At 39.0% G+C, this 26,433-nt stretch overlaps 1 protein-coding gene across 3 annotated transcripts in view; it reads left to right on the top strand.

The window, feature by feature from the left end:
- The first annotated feature begins 6,451 nt into the window (after window positions 1-6,451).
- Window positions 6,452-26,433, top strand: part of CFAP97 (cilia and flagella associated protein 97) — a 29,638-nt gene continuing 9,656 nt past the window's right edge. Inside the window, exons 1-4 of one of the 3 annotated variants that reach the window (XM_054633614.2) lie at window positions 6,452-6,596; window positions 15,175-16,047; window positions 16,136-16,207; window positions 25,115-25,377. In XM_054633614.2, coding sequence (XP_054489589.1) covers window positions 15,195-16,047; window positions 16,136-16,207; window positions 25,115-25,377 — 1,188 coding nt within the window. In that variant the 5' untranslated portion in view covers window positions 6,452-6,596; window positions 15,175-15,194. Of the gene's footprint in view, window positions 6,597-6,645; window positions 6,827-8,070; window positions 8,164-15,174; window positions 16,048-16,135; window positions 16,208-25,114; window positions 25,378-26,433 lie in introns of those variants that run through there. The other 2 variants (XM_077177423.1, XM_077177424.1) reach the window with 2 other exon arrangements.

Raw genomic sequence — 26,433 nt, 5'->3', positions numbered from 1 at the left:
GTTGCGAGTCAGGGAACTCCGCCGTGGCGGGGTTGGAGGCGTCCCCGGGCACTGGCCAGGAAACGGGTACGCTCGGACGAAGCGAGGGGGATCCCTCGCGGGCTGCAGTGCGGCGCTTGGCTCCGCCGAAAGCCACGGAACGCCTCCCCGCGAGGGGGGCTAGGACCAGAGGGACCCGGCGTGATCAGACCGGGTCATCGAGGCCCTAACCAGAGCTTGGGACAAAAGCCTTGGCGAGCGGCATCTCGGAGATCCGGAGTGTGGGCGGTATGCACCCCTCTGCCTGCTCCCCTCTGATCAGCCAAAGGAAGTCACAAATAACTGGACTTGAGAAATAAAAAGTTGATTGAACAGTGATGCTAAAGAAACACAGCCTCGCCACCCCAACAGAAGCATGCTAGCCCTCCATTCAGTACCCTCCCTCTGTTGTATATTTTATATCTGTTTGTGGTAGATCTGAGAACAAATTCCTGGAAGGGCACAAGGCTTGCCCTATTTCAGCTGTGCTTGGGACACATGTTCATCTTGCTATAGGTGCAGCACAGCTACAGCTCCACCAAATTTGTCAGCTCATAGCAGCTACTGAGCACAGCTGAATTGGGAGGCCTTGATCTCTTCAGAGTGTTGTCTGCAAAAATCAGCTTCATTACCCAGTGTGCAACAAGGCAATAATTACATACTCAAGAGAGACACTGACTACTTATTTCAGAGTTGTGCAAGTCTGGGTGCTCAGTGGTATTCAACAAATCAAGCACACCAAATATCAAAACTTATTAGTATTTATATATCTTAGCAAAGAAAGGAATTAGTGTCCATTGTGTACAAGTTCAATAGTTCTCTCATTAATTAGTATTTTATCCTCTATTGGCTAATGATTCTCTTGTTTCCCATGCTAATCAGTCTGTATGTTCAGCCTTCTTTTGATTTGGTGGATTTCTTGGGTCGGTGGTCCTTGAGTTGGTGGTTGTGTTCTCCCTTTGCAGGAATTACCTTTTATCAAGTTGGAACTGATTTCAGCACAATTGCTGAGTTGGGTTTATTGGTTTCTTCCTTACCTTGGGAGTTCTGCCAAATGTCCATGTGTCCCATAAATTCTTCATTCTTTGTGTCCACTATCAGTGGTATATCCTTTTCCCCAAGCTTTGTTAACCTTCTGCTAGGTCTGAGATCACTGAAGCATATCAAGCCTTAAACATTAATAATGCAATTCCACCAACAAGTAATTTGTTTTTCTAACACATGGACATCACTTCGAGCTTGCTTTTTAGCTGCTATCTGTTTCAAGGATTAAATCTCCCTTCTTCTTGATTAGTCTTGAAAGTATACAAAGATCAAACATAAAAGAGCATCCCTTCTTAAGAGAATTTTTATATATTCCACATTTTACAAGAGTAGGAGTAAAAGGCAATGCTTTCCTTACAGAGGCCCCACTATGCCAAAGTAAATTTACAAGCATTTACTAATTGGCTTCATTTTAAGAACTGATAGCTGTAAACTCTATAGAAGTGTTTAGAGATAGAAGTATACTGGTAAGCAGCTGGTAAGATTGCCACTGTTCTGTCAGTTGAGGTGCAAAAAAAAAACAACCAAAGCCCTGAATTTTACTTTTTAAACACAGTTATTGTTGCAGAGGTTGTAGTAGTGATTTATTTATTCATGCTCTCTAAAAAAGGTATTTCTGTCAAATGAACTCTACTAGCCAATCAATGCTCTGATCTTGTGAGTTTTTACATTTCCTTATAACTTCTACAGTGCAATAAAGCAGCATTTATCAAACCAGACAGCAAACTTCCCTGAGCTTCTGCAATGCTAAGCATGGCAGGACACTAAGCATGAATAGTGCAGGTGTCCAAAAGTCTGTCATAGCCCTGGAGCAGCACTTGTAATAGGGAATTGCATGTCAGCTCATGGTGCAGGACTGTAATGGAAACGGGCACAGAACAGCATGGAGCTAGTCAGGATTCTGGGTTACAACAAATGTTTTACTCCATCACAATATTTTCTAAGCTGTTTCTAACCAAAATCACACTGTCTGATGGGCTGATGTACATATATACCTGCCTGTGTGTATTAGAGGTTTGCATAAGAGTGTATTTCCTCTTGAAATCACAAAAAGTGGTTATAAAGTGATTTTAGGGCCCCTGTTGGAGAGAGAGGAGACACTGATCCTTAATCTGATCTAAAGTCCTTACTGTAACTTAGTCCTTAGTAAGATAAAACATATAATTCTATTACCTTTGTTCTATTTAGTGGATATTAAATTGCACAAAATCCTTTTAAATGCTAGTTCAGACAATTCACAGAGTATCCAAAATTGATTACTTAAGTAACATGTCTAATGTGATTAAAGGTAAAAAACATCATATCATAATAGTGAAAATACTATTGCAATGGCAGTCTTTTCCCATGTGAATTACTATGTGGTAAAACATCCTGATGATGCATTGAAGGGCTTTGGGACCAGGGGTTTTTTTCAATACATAAGACCATTAAAACCAGCAGAGATTTTTGCAGAGTCTGAAAGCTTTTGGATAAGGCCCAACATGCCAGAAGGTTTCTTATAAAGTTATTTTATTCTCATCAGGTAGAAAATAGAAAACAAATATCCATCTCCCAGCACACATTTTACCCATCAAAGATTTCAGAATATCCACAACTTTGGACTGAGTTCAAGATCTACTCTGGGATCTTAATAAAGATCCACACAAGAAACCAGACAGAGACCTACTGCAAATGCATTCAGGAAACTGCCTGGGCCACTGTCAAAGCTACTTAAGGCAATTGAATTTTTAAATTAGCCTGAAGCAAAGCATGCAGTGTTGATAGTCCTGTGTAAACAGAGAGTATTTTCTTACAGTATTAATTCTCAGAAGTGGAGAGGAAGATAAAAAAAAAACAAACCGACCTGCAATAACAATTTAGTCCTGCAGTGCTTATGCACAAAGACACTTTTTGTCTGAATGAGTAATCCCACCTATTTTAGCTAGGATTTACACATCATATCCTGAATTAGATACGTCTAAATCAACTCAAGTGTATATCCATAGAGCTAGAAGAAGATATGATTCTTTTTCTTTTAGCTCTTATTAAGTTTCTATGACTTTTCAACCTGAGGTACAATTCCTAATATTTTAGATGATATTCTAGCTCTACTGAAGTTAATAGCAATTTTCAAGTTTACCTCAGTGTTATTTGAACTTCCCCTTTTGTACTTTCAAAATTGCTTTTCTGTACAAAAGGACTTCAATGAGGTCAATTTTCTGAACTGGGGATTACTACAGGCTCTTTCTGTACCTATTTACTCAGTCATAGAACTAGTTTATGAGAAAAGAGATTCAAATTCTTCAAATTCTTCTTATCCAAGCATTACAGCAAATATCTTTCCTACAGAGATAAGACAATTACTTCTTTTAAAAGATAAATGATGTTTGTTTTCGGGGAGGATTCAGCATCTTCACTATTTTCCTTTGAGCTAGAAGTATCATTTATCTTTGTAACATACCCTAAAAAAAAAAACCTCACTGATTTGAACAGTTTTGCAGCTGCTTTTAGTGACAATTGTTCAACTTCCACCTTCACAGTACTGCAAACTTCAATGAATTTGCACTTTCAAACATTTAGGCAAGATTAAAATGAAGACTTTTCCTGTAGGCTTTTTCACATTTGATTTCTGTTTTGTCAGCCTTTCTAGCTCTCCCATTGCTATAAAAGGACTAAAACAAGTTATGACTTCTCAATTAAAACAAATAAAAAAGTTACATTTTAGGCAAAAAAAGAGGTCTGTATAGTGCTTATGTAGTTTATATTTTTAGCATACTTACAATTTTGAATTAATTACATGGTTTTTTGTAACTGCTGTGGTGCTGCATTGCAGTTACAGTCATACTAGAAGTTTATAGAAATTTCTAAGGTTCAGAGCACAAAACCCAGAACTGCTTGTGAACTTGTAAACCTGATGATAAACCAGAAAAATCTGCATAACTAACACTGTTAGAAGCAATCATAGGAATCCTTGAGCAAGAGAAATGGATATTGGATGTTATACTTCTCAGTATCTTAAATGTACAAAATATGTAAGTTGCTCTAATATTAGCTGATTTTAATTTTTGCTACACCTTTTAAGACAGTGGTGTTGTATTTTGCATATTTGCAGTCAGGAACTTGACACACAGGAGGAAAATGACAAAAGCACCCATTCAGTGTCCAATGTAAGCAACCTAAGACCTCACATGGCGAGGTCGGCATTTTGTAGCACATTTTCCAAGTGTGGTTTCCATTGATTTTAGCTGCAGTTGTCATTATTCAACATTTCAACAGAGAACTGAGAGAGGTGCCAGAAAAATAAGAGGGAAACACATGACAAGTATAAAAATTTAGTCAATGTAATTTGCAGAACCTCCATTAAACACTGTGTAGCACAAGTAGGACTTGACTCTGGTTAACTTAGATGTGTTCAGTTGTATTGTTCAAGAGATTTCTTTCTTTTCTTGTAGTGTTCTGACACATTTGCTGTATGTATGTATAAAAATGTGTGTGTATGCACACATATATCCATACATATGTGCCTATGTGTGTGTGCCAAGTGAAAAGAAAATAAAATATAAAAGAAATAGGACAATAGACACAATAGTTGATTTGGCTGCACAGCCCTGATTTAATTCAAAAATCAGTTTGCTCAGCAAAAAATGTGATCATGTCATTAAATATCTTTCCTGCTGAATAATGGGGCCAAAGTAAAGCTGAATTTTACATTTTGAATATGTGGATCAGTAATCTGGAAGTCTTTATTTTCACATAATTCTTTCCTTCATTGTTAAAAAGTAACTTTGCTATTATTAAGATATGATATTGCAGCTGATCTCTTTGAAAGAGCTGTAAGCTTTCCCATCCTTACACAGGAAACTACCACTTCTCCGGGGCAGATCACCAGTAGGTAATCACCACCTACCTAGTCAGTGCCAGAAGTAAGGGAACTGCCTGAAGTTTCACTTTATACTGAAATTCAAGGTAGCTTGGGGAAGGGTCCAGATCTAACCTCAAATACTTGGATGAGGCTTCCCTAGAAGTCCTCCAGATAAGTTGCCCCTTTCTATTTCCTCAGGATACATCGCCCAGTGCTGCAACCCTGGCACTATAATGTAGGGGCCCATGACATCAACCATTGGTCCTGTTGCCTTAATATGTGGCACCATCACTTTAAGGTGGCTCACAATCACCTCTGCCTGGGGCACCATTCCCTCAGCTGGGTCCCCCTCCAGTCCTTATGGGCTGCCAGAAAATCAAACAGGAGTGCCATTATCCCAACCCAAGGCAGCACCACCACAATCTGGGGTACCATCAACTTGATATGGGGCACTGTTCCCATAACATGGAAAAGTATCATCTCAGCATGGAGCCTCATTGCCTTAACCTGGGGCACTATTACCTCAACCTGTCACCCTGGAACCTCATGATCGAAATCTAGGGCCAGTCACCTCAACTAAGGGCATTATTTCTTCAGCTCGGGGACCCACTGCATCTCAGTCTGGAGACCATGACTTAATGAGGAGCACCATCACCTTGGGGTCCCATTGCTTCCACTCAGCATACCATTGTCTCAACCCAGAACCCCACTGCCTCAGCTTGAGGCACAATCACCTGAAGCACACAGATCCATCACCCCAGCCTGAAGCAACTTTGCTGCAACCTGGGGACCATCACCCCAACTTGGGGCACAGTCACCTCATCTTGGGGCCTCATGGCCTTAGTAAGAGTCCCAGCTCTCTGCCCCATTCTCAGAGAGCAAATAAGGGCAGGAGGGGACTGACGTCTGTATCAGAGATATCTGATACAGACATCCTGGCCAGCAGGACTAGGAAAGGAATTCTTCCCCTGTGCTTGGCACTGGTAAGGCCACTACCAGTTCTGGACATCTCAATTCAGATAGGACATGAACCACTGGAGCGAGTTCAGAGAAGGGAAATGAAGCTGGTGAAAGGTCTGGAGCACTGGTCTTAGGAGGAAGAGCTGAGGGAGCTGGGGTTGTTTAGCCTGGAAAAGAGGAGGTTCCGAAGAGACCTTATGTCTCTCTAGAACTACCTGAAAGGAGGCTGTACCCAGGTGGGGATCGGCCTCTTCTCCCAGGCAGCCAGTGACAGGATTGAAGGACACAGTCTTAAACTGCGCCAGGGGACGCTTAGGTTGGACATGAGGAGGAATTTCTTCACACAAAGGGTGATCAGACACTGGAATAGGCTGCTCAGGGAGGTGGTGGACCCACGGTCCCTGGAGGTGTTTCAGGAAAGACTGGACGTGTCACTTAGAGCCGTGGTCTGGCTGACACGGTGGTGTTCGGGCAGAGGTTGGAGGCTCACAGGTCTCTTCCAACCTCCTGGTTTCTGCGATTCTGTGGAGAGCCCGCGCCTGAGGGGGGCCCCTCCCCCGGGAGGTCCCGGCGCCCGGCTCCCTTCCCGCCCCGCTGAGGCGCCGCCTCGCCCCGCCCGGCGGCGCGCGGGCCCGGCCGGCGCTGCGCAGGAGCGGGGCGGCTGCGAGGGAGCGGCCTCGGCTCTGCGCAGCTCCCGCCTCCGGCTCTCTCCTCGCTCTCTCTTCCCGTGCCTGTGAGTATCTGCCCGGCTGCCTGCGCGGTTACCACAACAAAGCCGGGAGAAAGGGGCCAAGAAGGACACGGCAGCGGCCGCTGCTGCTGCTTCCTCCCGGGGGTGCCGGCCGGGTGGTGGGGCCTGCGGTGCCTCCTCGCCACGGAAGGTGCCGGGAGGGCGGTTGGGGGCCGTTGGGCACGACGGGCATGTTCCTTCCCCGTCTGCGGTAATTTTTTTCCCCAAACAAGGTGGGAGACATGTTTTGTTCGTGTGTACATGTGCATTATTTTTAACCATTATATAATTTCAAAAAAAAATTTGTTTTAATTAGCTGTCTTGCTGCTCGCGCCCCTGCCCGAGCGAGGCGCACGTAGGTGTCCCCCGAGCGCGTCGTGCGCGCTGCCTGTGCGGGGCTGGGGCTGGCGTTGAGCTGCCGGAGTTTGGCCGTGCCGCCCTCAGACGTGCGCTCCGCCCCAGCAGTGCCGTGCCTGCCCGCTGTGCTCCTCGGGGAATCGGAAAAGAGGTGGGAGACTCCGTTCTGAGACACCGGGTGCCCTCGTTGTCGCCTCAGTTGTCGGCTTTGGGAGAGAGTTACGGTGTCTGTGCGCTACCCTTCAAGTTACCGGACTTTGAGAGACGCGTTGCGGTGATGCCCAGATAGAGTTCAGAGGGGTGTTTTGGTTGGGCTTAATTGGTGGGAATTAAGTCACTTGGAATGATTATTGCAAACAGCTTGCCTCGAGCGTGTTAATCATCGCCAGAGTCACGTTTCCGCATTTTCCTCAGAACTCACGTGTAACTCCCCCTGCCCAGCGCAGGGCTGTGTTCTGCAGTAATGGCTCCCAAAGTGGGGCTGGCGTTTGGAAAAATAACTAGCCACCAAATCTCTTGGCCCCTCTGGATTAGGTTGGAAATCACAAATAAGGTAGTTCTGAAACCTGGGCTCCTGCAGCAGAGCAGAGTACTGAATTAATCTGAAAGAGACTCAGTGAGATGCTACAACAAAATGCAATATGTGTTGTCTTTGTCAAACATTGGACATTTCTGGAGTTTTCACGGCATTTTAAAATGTAGTTCAGCAAGGCATATGACACAACTTAATTTAAAATCATATAATCTTTATGCCTGGTGGAAGTTTTTCCTTTCCAAACAGTTTTTTGAAAACTGGTTTAATTATAGGATGCAAATACCTGCACTTTTATATTCTTACTATATAATAGAAATAAAAAAAAAAAATCTAGTGTTTGCATTTGGACGTGTACATATTTTTAAGTTGCGTGGTTAAAATTTCTATGCAGCATTCATAAAAACACCAGGACAAAAATGTGGGATGGAATGAATGTAATAGAAATAGCAGTGCTAAATTTCTTTTGTATCCCTGCTTTTGTCTGTAGTGAGGTGCTCAATATAGTGAATAGAATGCATTGTACACATTTTTGCTTCTTTGAAAAAGTAGTTAATCTCTCTTTTTTTGGATAGAAAGTGATTGCTGGAATTGTCCGTTGAGAGAGAACAAAGTTCCACAAAGTTAAATTCTTCAGTGGAGTTAATTGAAGACTAAAATGAAGTTGTTGCTAAAAAACAAGTAAGCCTAAGAATGGGTTTGCGAAATAATTGGCATTTAAAAATATAGATGTCAGAGCTTTGGACTCTGCTTCTGGAATGCTTCAAGCTCTTCCAACACTTCTTCCTGCTTTGTTTGTTTTTTTCTGTAGTGCATATGTTCTTCTGATTTTGTAAACCTAGATAATACTCTAATGGTTTAGGATAGCAACCAGAGAAAAGGACAAGTAATGTGGGGACATTCTATTACTTTTTTTGGAACTTAAAGCTGTTATAACCTACTGGGATTTTTGTTCTGATTTTGTGCTTGCCTGTTTTTAGAAGGGCATTCAGAAGGTCCTGTGTTTGTTCATAAGACTTACATGGGCTCAGAGGGCCATCAGGACTGCTAAGCCCACTGAGACTTGAAATGCAATTGGCTAATTGGAAGGCTCAACCCAGGAACACCTAAAAGTGCAAGTTTTGTAGGATGGGTAGCATGTGGTCATCTGTGCCATAGGTGACAGGATCATCTACAAGCTTTTTAACATCTGTCCTTTAAGATGACTCAATATTACACCTGAAGTTTAGATGTAAGAATCTGAAAGCAAGATGAATCCTAGGTGAGCCTAGATACTCCCTAAATTCATGGGAGATAGTCAGACTGTTACCTTACTGCTTCCACCAGAGCTGTTTCTTAAAGCTGTTTCATTCTTTGCTTCCTGATGTTATGTTTGACCAAGACATGGTCTAAAACATGACCTGTGTTCCTTGGCTGAGTTATTTTCCATCCAACAATATCAACTGATGTTTAAGCCACAATTCAGTAATGAGTATTTGTGATTCTTGAAGTGTTTCATTGTAATAATAAACACTGGAATTCCAGGAAACCCATATTATGTTGAATTTAATAGAGCCTTCTGTTTCAGCATCTTACCTGCTTTTCCATGCTTGATATTTTCTCATCTGAAGAAAGGAGCAAGTCACAAAAATATAATGCAAGAGATTATCTCAAGAGGCTTTTATCCTCATTTGCCTCTTACATGCATTCTGAGGAAACAGAAGTATATTTAGACTCTGCCTAAGTGATATTTTTTGAAGCTGCTTTTTCTATACTGATTTAGTGACTGAATTTCTATATTTTTTCCTGCTCCAGGAGAGTGCTCCAGGCGGTGCTTGTTCCTCTTATATAGAAATATATTCACTGAAAATTAAAATTTGCATCTTATTTTCAGTGGTTGTGGAGAATGTAATTGTTACATCCGTAAAACTGTATGTGTGTGTTTTAAACTGTGATAATAAGTACATCTTGTGATGGAGGGCCTTAGAAAGGAAATTCTTCCAGACACCGAGGTCTATTTGATGTGTGTTGAAGCACATCTATGCAGACAGTTAAAGCAAATGCTAATTACACACCTATTTGTCTAGTCAGGACACTAAGCACACTAAATTTATAATATTAGAAGCATGAAAAACACTTGTAGTTTAATGGGCATTTCTGTTGTGGGAGACAGTTCACATGTTGTGCCACTTGGTGTTGTGCCACTTGGTAGAGATGGCCTGATATTCAGAAATATGCAGTGACTTATCTGCTGTGATTTACCTCCATCAGTAGTTTGTGGTGTACTTGATTCCTTTATGGTCCTGCCATCTGTTTCAGGACTGGCAAATGTAACTCCAGCCTTTACGTGGCAGATATGCTGAAGCTTTGCTTTAATAAGAGCAGTTGTTTTCCTTTTTCTTGCATGCAGTTTTGAACTGCTGTGCCAGACTCTTCCCCTTCAGTTGTGGATAGCCTGGTTGAGTACATGTTGCCCCCAAATTTAAATCTTGGTATCAGACAGAAATACTCTTCATATATATGTACCAGTGTAGAAGGAGTGGGAAAACAAAGCTGGACCTTTACTTTGCTCTTCACCATTGATACCTGGCAGTAGAGTCTGTCCTTTTCTGGGCTTTTTGTACCTGTTCTCTATTATCAATTATCTATATTATCTATATTATGGGTCACTTTTGGGAAAGATCAATACCAATGACCAGTTTTCCCCTAGCAGCTTGCTGCCTTCTAGTCTTTGGGTAGCTGGAGTTGGGACTCTTCCAGGTAGTGAGAAACTGTATGGCAGCAGCCCCATGAGACTTCAGTGTGGGTGGTGTCACTTGTGCTTGTAGAAGTGGAAGACCTTCCAGAAGCTATTGCTACTTTTATCAACCAACATATGATTTGTTTTTATTTTTGATTGTAATTGTAAGCTACTTCTTTTCTGCCTGGGTTTAGAGGGTTTGCAGGTAATATTCTTGGGATTCTCTGCAAGGAGTGAGTAGCCATGGTCTGTTTAGACAGACCTGATGGCCATCATCACTCCCATCATTTAACTTCAGTGTTCTCTGACCCAGCCTTTCTGCTCAAGAGTTCACAAGGTGACCTTTGCTGAAGAGCCTGAAGTACAAATATTTAATGTGTTTCTATGAGTGAAGTCCTGGAGCTACAGATACACACCTCTCCGCCCTATTGCAGCTTCCCCATAGGGGAATGGCTTATTTTTGGCTCAAGAGGAAATATTTTTTATTTTCTTCCCCCCTGTCCCCGTTTCTCCCTGTTCTCTCTCCTCCTTGCCTTGTACATTAACTTGAAAGGCTTTGCCCAGCAGCTATCTGGGGCTCCTTGGTGGTCATGTGCTTATGTGCTTTCATTTGCTCTAACCATGGTGGCAATTGACTGTGGAAGATTCGGTGGATAACTTCAAGGTTTAACTAAGTTTAAAATACCTCAAATCTTTCACTGGGTACTTAATGCACTTTGTAAGTGTTAGTTTCTGACATTAAAAAATGTTTTCAAAAGGCAGGTTATGTTGAAACACAAACCCACATCTAAGTCTGTATCCTCAATTCATGACTTTTCATGTACCATGCCACCTTTGTAGAAGAGACTTCAAATTGCAGTCATGCCTAATGGCCTGCTCTTAGGCATTGCCTACAAAAATATTTCAGGTGGTGCTGTAGTTGGCAGGTTTGCAGCTGGAGAGGAAAACCACTCAATATGCTTAGGGTGATTAGGGTCTTGATCTGTTTTTTGAGATGGAGGAGGATGTCAAAATGCTGCTTGTTCTTTGGGTAGTGCAGCAGCAGACAGTGGTTGACCTGTGCAGAAGCTGCATGATCTTTGTTCTCTCTGGGGAGAATGTGGATCTGGTCTCAGTAGGTAGTCAGACTCTCAGTGTGTCAGCCCTCTGGTGAGAAAGTGTGGGTCTCTAAAGCCCTGAAAGTCAGACTGTACATTCACCTTGGCTGCTTAGCCACTGCTTTCTGATCTTAAAAGCTTGAAGGGATTAAAAGGTGGTATAAGCTAGTTCTTCCTAAACTAGGAAGAGCTGCAGTCAGGAAGAGACAAAGACAAAAGGGTGCGCTTGGCTGTGGTAATGAGTGATTGTTACTGTTGCAAGAGAAATGGGTGAGAGGTAGAGAATTACATGGGGAGAAGAAATATTACAGTAAAACAAGATCTGGCAAATAATTAATGGCCAGCCTGCTCTTTGGAGTTGATCATGCTTGTGTTAGAGGGCTTCATGGCAGAAAGCCACAAAAAGCATGTGCTTTTTTTTTGTAAATAAAACCAGCGGTCACTAAAATTAGCAGTTAATGGTAAGTATTTGACTGTAATGGCTTTTTTGGGATTCCAGAGTATCATTTGTTGACTCTGTGTTTTAAAAACAGGCAACATAGCAGAACTCTGTATTTCTCACTGAAGTAAAATTACACTGTGTTGTATATAAATGTGAAATTGTAAACAGAACCAATTTATTGATTTAGGCATACTTTATCAGCAAAGTTACCTCTTCTGTATTGCATCACCTTGGCAAATTCCAGGTCTGTTGCAAACACTCTCAATGCAGGAGTGGAATAGGATCTAAGAATATAATATCTTTGTTTATTTCATATTGTTTGTTTTTATTTTAAATTAAACAATAAATTAATTAAAGAATTGATTAATCTTAAGTTTGTGAATGATTGACAGTGAGAGACATGGTGTGTTGCTTTCCCATTAAAGTGAAGGCTAAAGTTGTTAGGGACTTGTCCAGAGGAGTGGAATATGCATTTGTCAGTGGAATTACTGCTGCTCCTTGGGCAGGGCCAGACTGCTAAATGATCTCTCCTGCACTGGTGGTCACTGTCTGCAAAGCAGTTATGTCTCAGTCTTCCTAGGAAACAGCCCACTGGCAGGTGGGCTGTTCCTGAATCATGTAGAGTGGGAAGATGTGTGCTCCCTGGCTGGCATTAATGGAAAGTAAAGTACAAGCTGGTTGTTATCTTTTATCACCTTTTGCCAGCTCTACACTGCCCTTTTATCATGAGTTAAATCCAATCCTCTCGTCAGAGACTGTGTTCAGAAGAGTCATCTGAGAAGTGGTGTGACTAGGCATTATAGCTGATGAGATACTGTTAGTTCAGTCTCCTTTGCAGGCATAGCATTACATGAACTAAAAATACATGGATGTGGTTGCACCTCAACAAAATGTTGTATTTTAGTCTATACTAAAGTTTTCAGCTATATTAAGTTATCCTAGTTTGTCTGCACCCACCTGCAAACCTTTTTGCCTTAGCCCCTTATGCTCTTACATATACAACAGTACTAACATTATTTCAAATCTGTGTTTGAGACACGTGAAGTACACCACATGCCTGCTTTTACCAATCAGTCATAATATTTCTAGTTATGAGCTGGAGAGATGCTAGTTCCTTAAGTAATAAAAGCCTTTCATAATGGAAAAGAAACTATTTTATTTTTAAACTCTCCTTCCTAATTTTCTTCATAGAATTGGCTTTGTTCAAGTTGTACTTGCTAAATAAATATTCATGGTCTATACTTAACAGGTTTTGTTCCTTTCTGGTTTAGATTACATGAGGTAGAAAATTAAATTTGAATAATATGTTACTCTTCTGATTGTTTTTTAGTTTTCTATTGAGCATGTTTTTATATATTAAAATGTATTATCCTTTTAGGAAGCTGCTTGAGAAAAACTTTCAGGAATTCACACGATAGTTGTGCGTTGTAGGCTATACAAGCTGCCTGAAGCCAGGTGTCACAAGAAGTGACACAAAGGGTGGAACCAATAGCCCAGCTGTAGTGCATCTGCACGAATGCACACAGGATGGGTAAAAGCCAGGAGGAGGCAGAAGCCATGGTGCTGTGGGAAAACCATGATGTAGTCGCTGTCAGGAAACGTGGTGGGGTGATTGTCATGGCTGGAGTGGTGCAATGGATGCTTGTAAGCTCCTCAGAAGGAGGAAGGAGAGGTGGTGGGGTGACCCTCTGCATTAGGGGGTATGCCAGCTGTGTAGAGCTCAAGGATAGTGATGAGTGCCTGTGGGTGAGAACCAGGGACATGGCCAATAAGGCAGTCGGTCCTGAGGGGTGTCTCTAGTGGAGCACCCTGCCAGGATGAAGAGGCAGATCAAGTATTCTGTTAGCAGCTGGATGGTGTTTCATGGTGGCTAGTGCCTGTTCTTGTGTGAGACTTTAACTTGCTGGATATCTGCATTCCCAGAAGAGTTTTTACTCCTTTGTTATTTTGCTCTTTGAAGAGCTAGGTGCTTTAGAGAGTTATCTTTGTGGTCCTGAAAATTGATCTCTGCTTCTGTTGCCTAATAGTGTTTTCAGCTTTATACAACATCTAACTATAATAAGTCTCTTTTCAGTTCTTTGGCTTTGTGATTCTTAAAACCATAGGAGATTCCAGGCTTTTTGGTTTTATGTTGTGATTTGAGGAGCATATTTTCAATTCCTCTGAACCAGTATTATTTGAGAAGTGGCAAAATAGCCGAGTGACCTTTAAAAACTCTGTATTTTGAAGTCGTTTTAGCTAGAACCTTTCCTGGAAATTCCTTTTTTTCCACCTTTGTTTGCCATGGCAACAAACTATATGTGGTTTAAGGGAGACCATCCATTCTGTAAAATATTCTGGTTCTCTGGCCTTAAGTGGTTGCTTCCACTGTCTTCATGTTTGATTTTCTTGGGTCTAAAGAATGTTACATATTTATTGATTGTAGCTTACTAAATTATTTCAACAGTGAAATCTGTTGTAAAGAGTAGGAGAAAAGTGCCTCTGGCTAGATGGGACTGGTAGTCTTTGATACTGGCTGATTTTGTTTGGTTGTGGGGTGTTGAGATTTTTTTATTTTAACTATATGTATACTATTAATGAGTGGAAACTTTTGCGTCCTCCTGCCACATGCATAAGATCACACACCATAAAATTCTGTAAGAAGTAGGACATAATAAGAGCAGATTTGTAGAACATAATGGTTAACACTGAGGTCCTGATGTCTGCAATATTATGTATTTGGATTAGCCATGATCTGGTCCCATGGACTGAATGGTAACTTCTGTTTTAAATGCACTGGTTTCATGCCTGGATCACACTTTTTAAAGTCTAGGTTCATTTGAAAGAATTAACCTGTGGAGTGTGAGTTACAGAAAAGCAAGCTCCTTGTCCAAACTAAAACATGAACACTGACACACCCACAATCTGTCAATTTAACCTTGGAGCCATGGATCTTTCAATGTAAATTGAAATTTCTCCTAATTTTAAGTACTGAAGTCTGCAGTGTGTATGGCTGTGTCAGCCAAGATGGTGACATACTAACAAGGTTTACAATATAAAATTCCAACTAATGATAGCTCATTAAGTGGCTCTAGCTTCAAATGGCTCTACCTTAAAGGGAAAAAATAAGACATGTTAATTGCTTGTTTGTTATAGTTAAGATTTTTTAGCCACTAAGGGTGTTAGACAAATTTGCTTAGAAGTAATAGTTTGGAAATTGTGATGGGCTGGCTAAAGTAAAGCTGTCTGGTCTAACATATGAGCTGTGTGCAATAAGGTGGCACTAAACGTTTTTACTGAGCTCACTATGAAATTGTCTCTAGCAACTTCATGTAATTAATTGCAGAATTATAGATTACTAGAGCTAAAAGAGTGAAGAGCAAAACTGTTATACTAAAAGTGTACTTGGATCTGTTTTTGCACAAATAATTGGAAATGTTTTCTGATGCTTGCAGGTGACACTTCATATTTCGTTATGGACCGTTTTGAAGACATATCAGATGGTGAAGTGGATCATGCCTTCTTTGACAGCGACTTTGAGGAAGAGAAAAAGAAAGCTGAAGAAAATGGTGAACATATAGAGAAAGGAAGTACAAAGGCAGCTCTTGCAGACACTGATTTGGTTTCTAATTCAAAGGATGAAAAGTGTTGTGAGGAGGAAAGCGACGAAAAGCAGATAGATTTACAAAGGGATCAGTCCCTAGAAAATAGCAAAAGTCCTAGTGAAGATGCTCCCTCTCTGACAGTTTCTCCAGTTGCAGAGAATGCAGGTACATCTGGAGCAACACCTGCAGCAAATAGAGGAGCAGAGGAGATTGTTCCTGCTGGAATTCCTAAAATAGTTAAAGAAGGTGAAGAAGATTACTATACAGATGAAGAAGACAGTAGTGATGATGGCAAAAAACAGGTTAGACCAAAGTCAGCTAAGCAACCAAACATAAAAAAGGCTAGCAAAAAATATAGTATCAGCTCCTCCTCTTCTTCCTCCTCCTCCTCGTCCTCGTCATCATCATCCTCAAGCTCAGATACAGATGGTTCTGACACAGATTCTGATAGCTGTTTATCAGATTTATCTCATTCTTCCCCAAAAAGGAATGCTTGTAGAAATGCTCTTCTGTCTCCAAAACAAAAATTCAAGTCAGCAATGAAATTAGCAGAAGGAAAACCAAAGCTTGGTGATGACCTGGAGGAGTCTGAAGACACAGTGACTGACGTAACACCTCTGTCAACTCCAGACATCAGTCCTATCCAGTCCTTTGAATTTGTAGCGTCAAATGATAAGAAACTAAAAGTAAAGAGACAGGAAAATGTGAACCAAGAATTATATGGTAATTTGGAGAATTTAAATACAACACTAAATGTGGAAAACCTATGGGGCTGGGAAATTCAATCTTATATCTGTATTTTTTTCATTAGATTCCGAGTTTGATCGCAGATATAGTCGAAAAGTATTGCATGATGCCATGGACCTGAATCAGCTTCTGAAAGGTGATTTTTAAATTTTCTTTTTACAAAATACAGCATCTGCCACTTGTTGAGAACAGCTGGGTTCTAATACACAGAGAGAGTGGGATTTTCATACACCATGTGTATTTTTAAAGCTGGTTGCTGTTTAAGTGGTGTTGATCTAATTCTTGGAATTCTTCTCTGTGTAATAGTACTGATTCTGCAGTAGAGAAAAGAACCGTGCATTGGTTTGCTTATACCTAGAAGTAAGATACACAGGATGAATCTAAAAAAGGCCTGATATACTAATAAATTGGGCAATAAAACTGCACATGGATCTTAAGGTGTACTGGACTATGGCACAATTTAATATCTAAAGCATCAACCTTTCTGTTGAAAGGCTGGATTGTCGACCTCCAAGGCTGAAAGACAATCAAAATTTCATTGCATTATAAATGGTATTCATATACTTCAACTTCTAGTACCTTTTTGATAATTAAAAGGAGTATTTGAAGTTCTTTTCTGAGCTAGGTGTCTGACTTCTAAAATACCATAGGTTGAGTAAAGGTGTTTTAAAAAGAAAAATAGCAGATAATCTTTACTAAAACTCGAGTGGTTGCTTCTGGCTAATAGACTTTAAAAATCTTAATAATGAAGCCTAAGAAAATTTGCAATCTCTTTCCCTGCACTCATTGCACACCTTCATTATATGGGGTAAGAATGCCCTGGATGATCTCAGACGCATATTTTAACGTCTACATGGTGCTTTTGCATTTGTTTTCATGCCCCAGAGTTTTCAGTACTAAAATCTGTGGAATAAAAAAAGCTTGAATCAAGAAATCTGCTGATCTCAAGTATCTCAAGTGAGGAAAGCCTTTTGCAGTTTAGGACTGGTATATTCCAAGCCAGGTTTACTGTGTTGAAATAAGCCTGGCACGACTGAAACTGCATGTGTGGTGTTTCTTCACTTTGCACCTTGCCAGACTGAGCTTCTAGTGAAGAAGGATTTAGAATGTATTGTACACATAGTTTATCTTGCCTATAAGTTAGAACTGAGGATTTTACTTGTATGGAAATTCTTCTGATGTTAAGAAAAGCAACACTAGCAATCAAGAAAGGTAGAGCTTTTTCTCATCCCTGACAGTCCTTGTGCTTCAGTCATTCTTTCATACTAGAAACAATTCCAACCAGTTGTCAAAACGTGATGTCAGAAGAATTGTTGCTAGGCAATTGAAATTATGATGTCCTATGTCCTTATTTGTTCCCCATTAGCAAAAAGCTATTTAATAACCAGTGATTACCAATGGATTCATCTCATCCCTAAAACAAATGGGTATTATTGCTCAGAGTAGGTATTCTCAGAGATGAATCTCTGCTGGGGAGAGGAACAGAGTTTTCAGTTTTTTATCAAAACTGAAAACCAGTTCTAAATAACAATAATAAAGATAGAGTAATGAGGAGTAGAATTCATATGGTCTAGCAGCTAATGTTCCTGATTAATGTGTATATTACTCCCAAGTGCCTCTCTAAATTGGCAAACACAACATAGCTTAATTAGTTTGGGCATTTTGAAGTTTAAATGGAGCAGAATTATTAATGGTGGAAAGTAACTAGTCTGGGAAAATAGGAGCTAATCTTATTCTGAGTTATTGCTTGCAGATTTTTTTGTACACGTTAGGGGAAAAAAAAGTGCAAATAATTTTCTCCCGCCCACCAGTCTCCATTAAATGTTCATCAGAACTGCATAGGCATAAATGTTGTTTCAAGTGAGAGCACTGCAAGCCCAGACCTGAGTGCATGAAAAAAAATTAAATAATCATTATTTGGTTTTAAAGCATAATATTCTTCCAGTACTTTATACTGATGTAGCATTTTATTTAATTTTTTTTTCAAATATTCTTGTAATATAGCTGGACCCAAGCATTTACAGCAGTTATACAAGTTTAATTTCCCAAGGTCCCCAGATACTTGCAAAAATTTCCATGTGAACTGTTACTATGTTGTTTCTATGGGGCACACAGTAATTAATTTGTATGATTATTCACATCACCAGTGCATACATTTGGGAGGACTGGAATCTCTTGTATTAAAAAAAGAATTGCAAGAACAAAAAATTTGTTTCTTTGAACAAATTTCATTTTGCAAGAAAGAAATTTGTTCAAAGAACAAGTTTTGAACTAGCACAAGAGTCTTGTTATTAGAGGTAGCAAGGCAGTTTGTGTATCTTAAAGCAGAATTAATTTGAAGTGTTTAGAAACTGTTGCAGTTAAGTTTAAAAGTAGTTGAAAAAGTTTTTGCTTTATATGGCCTTTACCTACTTCCTTTTGTATTGAAAACTATTCATTTGTAAGCATTTAAAAAATTGTATTAGACAAATATTTATCATGTCTTTACAACTCCTAAAGCTATGCTTGTTCTTGATAAAAGCCAAATTTTCTATTACACATTTCTTAATAAGGTAAAATCTCATAACACAGTTCTAGTTGGAAATCTCATAGTTCCCCTGCTCTATATTGCATTTTGATTTGTTTTAGATGGGTAGTGCTGATAGCAGATGTGATTATAAATTTTCAGGTAGAAATACAGTTTTTCTGTTGTTTCATGATGTTATATAGATCTTTGTATGCAATTGTTTTGTGATTCCGTGATGTTTCCATTTTGCTATAAACCTTACAGATATTTCAGAAAAGTAATAACTGAAAGCAATATTCTAAACCTATACTAATAAAAAATGTCAGAGCTATTTCCTCTGCTGTACTCTTGAGTAATCTGAACACAAAAAGGGAATTAAGTATGACAATGCAAAGAAATAGATTGTGAAAGATTGTTTTTGAAGGCAATTTCATAAATCACCATGTTAGAAAGCTGGGAATAAAATAAATTGGAAAATTTTCTGATGCTATTTTGCCTGATCCTATGTCTTGATTATTATGCAGATAAAGAGATGACACCCTAGGACAGTTAAGTATATGAGTGTGAACTAAGCACTCATCTATCTCAACCCATTATGCTAAAGATTTGCTCTGTCTCTAGACAGATCTCATGATTTCTGTAGTCCAGAACAGAGTAGTCTGCTAAAATTGCTCTGTATCTCTTTGTCTAAATTTGTTTGGTATCAATACAGTGGGATAGCACGAGGTATATACAGTGCTAAAGAATTTAGTACTTTGTGTTTTCTTCTCTGTAAAATGGGGTTGATACCTGCTTATTTTACAGAAGTGTCTGTGAGAATTAGTCTGTAAATCCATGGTATTAGCTATTATTAACTTGAGGAGGCGGTGTGGTGGGGTAAGTAGGGCAATTGGCCACAGACTGAAGTTCTATCCTTGAAGCTCTCACTGACCTCTGTGCTGATAAATCTTTTTGCCTCTTCTATGCCTTAGATTTTTAAAATAGAGGTTCCTCTGTGAAAAGCTCTATAATATAAATATCGTGATTATAAAAGTAAAAAGCTCTGTGTTTCTGAATAAAATCTATTGTAGAAAATTAAATAGCAGCTTCAACTCAACATGAAGCAATTACTTCAGCTATTTCTTTCATGTAATTTGTCACTCAGGAAATAGAACAAGTTTTGGTAACTGAAACTTTGTTCTCTTCAGGAATATCTTATCTGTGTGCTCATTCATGCTGAACTAGTGTATTTGTAGAAAAGCTGCTAAGCAGTATCTAAATTTAAAGGAGACTCTGCAACATACACATACCCAAACTGAAGAGTTGAACTAAGCATATATAGCTGTTCTATGGAATTCTCTTTAGTGTGTATGTTCAGAGTTTGAACTAATTTTCTATATGTGTGTGTATTCATATGCTTGGTTTTCACAGGCCTAGAAACTCATTTTGAGATAGAAGAGCAATTGCTAGCTTGTTCATATATTTAGAGTTTGAAAAGAGATTGAAAATCTGTGAGGTTATGGAGAGATACAGGCTTCCCCAACATTCATGAGAAACTTTGTAATTATGGGGGCAAAAAGTCCAACACCTCTATGATATCTTTCTCATGATATCAAGAAATAAATAGCAGCCCTATTTAAGCATGTTTAAATAGGGAAATTTGTACCTGAAAAGGACATTGTCCATTTCTTAAAAAATCCCACCAAATCTTTAATTCTCCAAAATCCCTTTTAAAGAGCTCTGTGGCCTGCAATAATGGATGTTATAGGAAGTATTTGTTTAGAGATACCACAGGGAAATAGTTTCACTCTTAAACTCTTAGATATTGATGAAGAACTGTGATTTATTTAATCCTTTTGCACATGTGGTAGTGTAGCAATATAAAATAAAATATCAGACAAGTGTAAGCATTGAAGCAGTTTATATTGGGATTGCAAAAGATACACTGAAACATACATGATTTTCATTTTAGCCTTAATACTGTTAGGATGGCTGTATCATCCTGTCCTAATGCATTTGACTTGCTAATTATATTTTATATAAGGTTTGGCCTTTTTCATTCTGCAAGGTTATTTCAGTGCTTAGAAGTTGAAAGCAATAAACGGCTTGTTTATGGCTTAAAAAAGAGTCAGGTATCTCTCCATGGAAACCAGCTTTCATAGAAATCCTGTGAATACCAGGGAATTTTCTTTTCCTGCTTACCAGCAAATGAGAAGTAGGCTCTACACTGTGCAAGTCATTATGCAAATGTTGCTGCTTATTTATCACCTACCCCAAATTATATTTGAGGTCTGCCTGACAATGAAAGTAACTAGTGGTTTAGTTAAATTACTAATTACCCACTGATAGAATACGTATATGAGAGGTAAATCATATTTCATTGTTCCAGGACATACAAACTCTTTAGAAGCTTAAATCATAACCTTAAAACTCTAGTGTTATCTCATGTTGTCAGTGGCCACTGCAAAAATAGTCAGGTATACTGACTATTCAAACACTTAGTCTTTGTGATTAAAGAGTAGTGTGGGTGAATGATGAATAAATCATTGAAATAACTATGAAACTCAAACATCTGAGTTATATAACATGAACTGTGCTCTTAGTACTTAATAGCATTTGAAATCTTACCCTTTTTTTTTTTGCTTATTGATAGTGAATTGTCTCTGGTTTTGTGGGCATGTGCTGACCTCACTTAGACACCTACTGTTTTTGCCATGAAAGCAATGTTGCCAATGAGTGGTAGTATGCATTCAGTGCATATTGAACATACATTCCTGCTGTGGATTATCTAATTTTCTGTCATAGCAAGTGTGTGGAGAATAGGAATATGATGCTGTATAAATTGCAGAGGCAGGTTGGACAGATTCTCAGTCTGGTGATTGGAAGCAGTGGTAACTATTACTGCTAATTTGAAATTCAGGGGTCAGAAGTGTCTTTCTGAACCATAGAAAGAATCACCCCTGCTTCAGGGAGACCTACAGAAGTTTTTCCCTGCTGCTTTCTATATTGCTTCTGTGACTTATTTGAACATCATTTAAGGAGTGGTGATTTCTTCTGCCTGTTTTGTTAGGAATATGTATGCTGTAGTATTAGTGGTGCTCTTTCACAAAAATGACGCAGTATGCATTGCGTTGTCTTGTTTTTCTACTAAACTTTAGACTGTCCTGTGACACAGTTCCTTTGCAGATCAATGTTGCATTTGTGTGGCTTAAAAAAGACAATTTATGGGTAGGGTCCAGTAAGTTATGGTTTGCTTTGCTCTGGTGTTTAAATTAAATTCTTCCTGAGCATAGATCTTAACCAAGTAAAACATAACTCCAGTTAATTAACAGTTTGAAGAACAGCAAACCAGGTACTTTTACTGTGTTACCTGATCCAATGCTTTGGTGTATTGCAGCAGTTTTGCAGCAAAAAGCTAGTTGTGAAGTTTCAAATGCATTCTTGGGTCATATAGAAGGATAATAACAAAAAGATCATTTAAGGAACTGGAGAGTTTTAGATTGGTATTTTCATTCCATCCCCTTGAAAAAACACTTGCTGCTGCATGTGTTGCATTGGGTCTGAACTTCTGATGCAAAATTAATGAGTCTTCTGTAATTTAGCCATCTGTCAATAGATCATTTACTGGGTTTTGGCAGCTGTCTGCTAAGGCTTCACTGAGTAACTTCACAACAGAACCTTTGGGGTGTTCTTAATTCTTTCTCTGTATTAATATATTTCTCTTGAGTTGTGATAAATTCAATATTATGACTGTTAGCAAGCTCTCAACCTCAAAAGTTGCCAGAAAGCTGTTGGCAGTAGTAAAGTCAGTTTCTACATTAAGAATAAATAAATAATAATGAGGCTAAGAATGAACAACATATGGGAGAAAGTGGGATGGAGTCTCTTCCTGCTGACACAGGTAGGAAAGGCTATCTTTGTGGTGAGGTGATAAAAGATGTGGATGAAGCACTCTAGAAGTGATATATATTCAAAGGAAAAAGGCTAAGAAAAGGAAGAAGGAAGAAGAGATGAATGAAAAAAGGAAAAGTCTGTGTGTTGAGGGGGGATGTGGCTGAAGAAGCTGGAAGATGAGAGTAAAGTTAGTAACATTTTGTCCTTGTGTATATAAGTAGTATCCAGTAGAGCACTGCATGGATATTTACATAGATATGTATTCACTCTAGTTGCCTGATGGCTTCTGATAAAATAGGAGGTGTTTAATGCTACAGAAGTTACATACCACTATCCCCAGGAGATCTGAGTGACAAAGTAAAGCAGTGCTTCTTGAGCCCTGTGTGTAGCAATTGCTTCAGGGTTCCTTGAATCATTGTTTCTAGTAGCATTTACTGACCAGCTTTGGAGTAAAAGGGAAAGGCCTTTGTTCCATGTCATTGCTCTGGTTTTATTTTTTCATCACACCTGACAGCAGTTTACCAGAAAAGTGAACAAGTCAGAAAATAGGTAGTAAGTAATTACCTTGAAGCATTTTTAATCTCTCTATAGTTCATAGTTACATCAAAAGGATATAAAGTCTCTGCCAAAGTATAACCTGCTATCTAATAGTGAATTAAAAGTCACTGACCAGTGAAGGCATGAAACATGTATTTGTACCTGAAAAAGTCTTTATCCAGAATGCAATTGCTTTAAATTGATTTTGACTAGTTGGCACCTTCCACAGAGGCAAAATAATTGTTGGAAATTTGTACTGACAGTCATTCAGAAATTTAAATGTCTCCTGTAATAGACTTCATCATCAATAGCATTGATACCACAAGACTAGGTCAAAACTTGAGTTTAACAACTGTTCTTTGTCTCAACTGGATTTCCACTTTTGCATATGACATGCAGTCCTCTTTAACCCATGAGGTGCTACAGATATAAGGCAAAAGCTCCATAACAATACAATTATCAATTATTGTGACATTGTGACATGATACCTCCTTCAGATAGTTGTTCAATTTACTGTCATCTGGCTATGTTCTGCAGTGCTGATTTTGCCTGTTCCTTTATTTTGTAATATTTTCTACTGAGATGTATGCTACAGCTTGATGTGAATTGTGCAGCTCTAGTTATTTTCTTCACATTTCTCTTTGTCCCTTGTAGGCTTATCCAGATGAGTCTCATTCCAGGTTTGTCTCCTCCAATGGTGTTGATGGCTGTACTAGTTTTACCTTGAGAATAACTTACTAAACTGTAGAGATGTTTCTCAAGACATTTATATTGTATTAACGTGTTGGTTGGCACACTTGATGTGCGCTAGTTTACGTTGGTTTTGAGGTGATTTGCATCTTCTCTTGACAAACAAAAGCAGAATTTGCTACGGTGGGCAACCTCACAGTTAGAACTGCCTAGGGACAGTTCTTGTCTACATTGGCTAGTATGCTGACTTCACTAATTTCTAGATGAATGTCGAAATTCATTAAATGTTTGGGGTTTACATTTTGAATACTGTTCTTAAATTTCTCAAAGAAAGTAGCAATATTTACTTGCATCAATTCTGAAATAAAATCAGTTGAGATACTGCAAGAAAGATTTCATTTCATTTTGAAGTAAGAAAATGCTCTTCATTCTTTGAGTTTTCTTCACTGTTAGGCTGCCTCAGACATCTCTTGCGAACACTAGGCTAATGCAGAAATGTTTGCTGAGGAAATATTACTGCCTGCCTAGGTTTGGTTTTTTTCTTTCTGCTTTGAATGCTTTTCTTGCCTGTGTGGGACTTCTAGGGGTAAAAATGAGGGATGTCTTCTGAAGGCACTGTGATATTTGAGGAGTGTGGGGAATGGCACAAGTAAGGCTTTTTTTGTCTGTGTCTCAGCTCCAAGAATCTGTCTAATCTAACCAGGTATTGCCATTCCTGTACCACAGCTAATGCAGTGGTTTGATGGGGTAACACCATGACAGCAAAACTCACACACAGCAGTTGCCAGAAGACTGCTGCAGAGCTTTAGAAAGCAAAGGCTTAGAAATAGGTCAACAGCAAAGCTCCAGTGGAACTGTAATAAATGTAGCTGGCTCTGGCTGAGAGTGAACTTTTCCAGTTATCTTGCAATTGTGCTCATCAAGTTGCTGTGTATTTTTAAGTGTGCATTCTTTGTCTTGATACCTTATTATCATTATTTGATTGTTGTTTGCTTACTGTTTTAAATTTCCATGCCCCAGTAATTTTTCTTTTGTTATATTTCTTTTGTTTCTATATATATAAATGAGTGCTCGCTCATTTCTCTCCATCCATTCAATTTACTTTCATCATTCCCTTTGCATTTCCTCCACCAACACAATGTAGAATTGATTTAGGAGTTAAGTTTCAACAAAATCACTTCAGGAAATGCACTTTGTGCCTCTGTGTCAGGCTTCCCCAGTGTAAGTTTTCTGTCTGAAACATTGTATCTATTCTGCCTCTTAATTGAGATGGATACCTTAGATAAACTTGGGAGCAAAGTTTAAAATTTTTTTTATGGCAAACATCTAAATACTAATTTATGTTTTAATTCTTGGTTCTAGTTTATGTTTACTCCTGGGTTCCTGAAGCTGTGTTTTCTAATCTCCTTGTTTATTTCACCTTTTGCTATTTTAAAGCTTTCTTACAGTTGGATAAAAAAGAACAAAAACTAACCATCGATCAGCCATCTAAAGGAATAAGGAAAAATTACTCTTTCACAAATGAAGAAGTAAGACAGATTGATCGGGAAAACCAGAGGTTGCTAAAGGAGCTGTCCAGACAATCTGCAAGGCCAAGGAGGAGCAGCACGCTGAAGAAGGTGTCTGTAACACCGCCTAGATTGTACCACAGTGCCCTCAACAGGCAAAAAGAGCAGCAGAGGATTGAAAGAGAAAACCTGGTAAGTTTTCTGTGTGGATGTGGATCAGTAAATTGAGAAGGACTATCTCTTGTCAGATGAGCTGTTGCTAAATACTTAGAAGATTGATGAGGCAACACATGGACATTTACTGCAATAAGTCTTCAATACATTTCCATTACTGTGGTGTTGGAATAATTGTTCTTATGGGTGAGTTTCTTGGATTTTTGGGAGAGAGGTGGGAGTAATGATGGGGTTTTTTCAGATGGAAATAGATTTCAGTTTATATGCATTTGCTCTACTTTGGTATCATTTAATTTAAGAGGAATGACTGTTATTGTTAACACACTCAGAACACTGGACAGCAGTCTGACTGTTCATTCTGCTTCATTCTGACTACTAGTTTCTCAAAAACAGGCTTGCATAAAATAAAACAATATGATAGCATCAAACTCATTATATTTGAAACACAGAGGTTACAAAATCAATGTCAGTTCTGGTTTTTGACTCATAGCTATCTCTGTCTTTGAATAGTTGTTACACTCTGATTGCCACAATGCAATGGCAATTACAATTGCTTCTTTACTGGAAAACAAAAATTCAGACACATTTGTAGTGATATTGCCAGAGTTCTCAAATAATAGAAGTAAAACTGTTTTGAATAAGATACTTTTAGTAATTGAATTGTAATACATACATGTAATAGCATTTTATTATGTCTTATGTATTTATCAGTGTGTTTGAAAAAACCATACAATTATAGCTTAAATAATTGGAAAATGTGTACTGGAAGTAATTTATTACTTTTTAGCTTCTGTGTAAGTATAGGTTGCAATTTCCTTTTCTGTACACAGAGAGATACAGATTCAACATGGAGAAACTCTGATTACTGTATTTGGGAAAATCTGTTAGGCTTTCATTCTTCCAGCTTTCAGACATCTGGATTGTTCAAACTATGAAAATTAGGAAACTTTCTTCCCAGCTCCACTAGACTGCAGTTCACATTATATTTTAAAGTCTGAAAGAATTTAGCACAAGATTTTGTTAGAGATGTGTGATACTTGTCATTGGCTGGGAAAGAAATGTGTTTAGGTCAGT

The sequence above is a fragment of the Agelaius phoeniceus genome, chromosome 4 (assembly GCF_051311805.1).
Source record: "Agelaius phoeniceus isolate bAgePho1 chromosome 4, bAgePho1.hap1, whole genome shotgun sequence".
Lineage (NCBI taxonomy): Eukaryota > Metazoa > Chordata > Aves > Passeriformes > Icteridae > Agelaius > Agelaius phoeniceus.
This window is presented reverse-complemented; position numbering and strand designations above follow the sequence as displayed.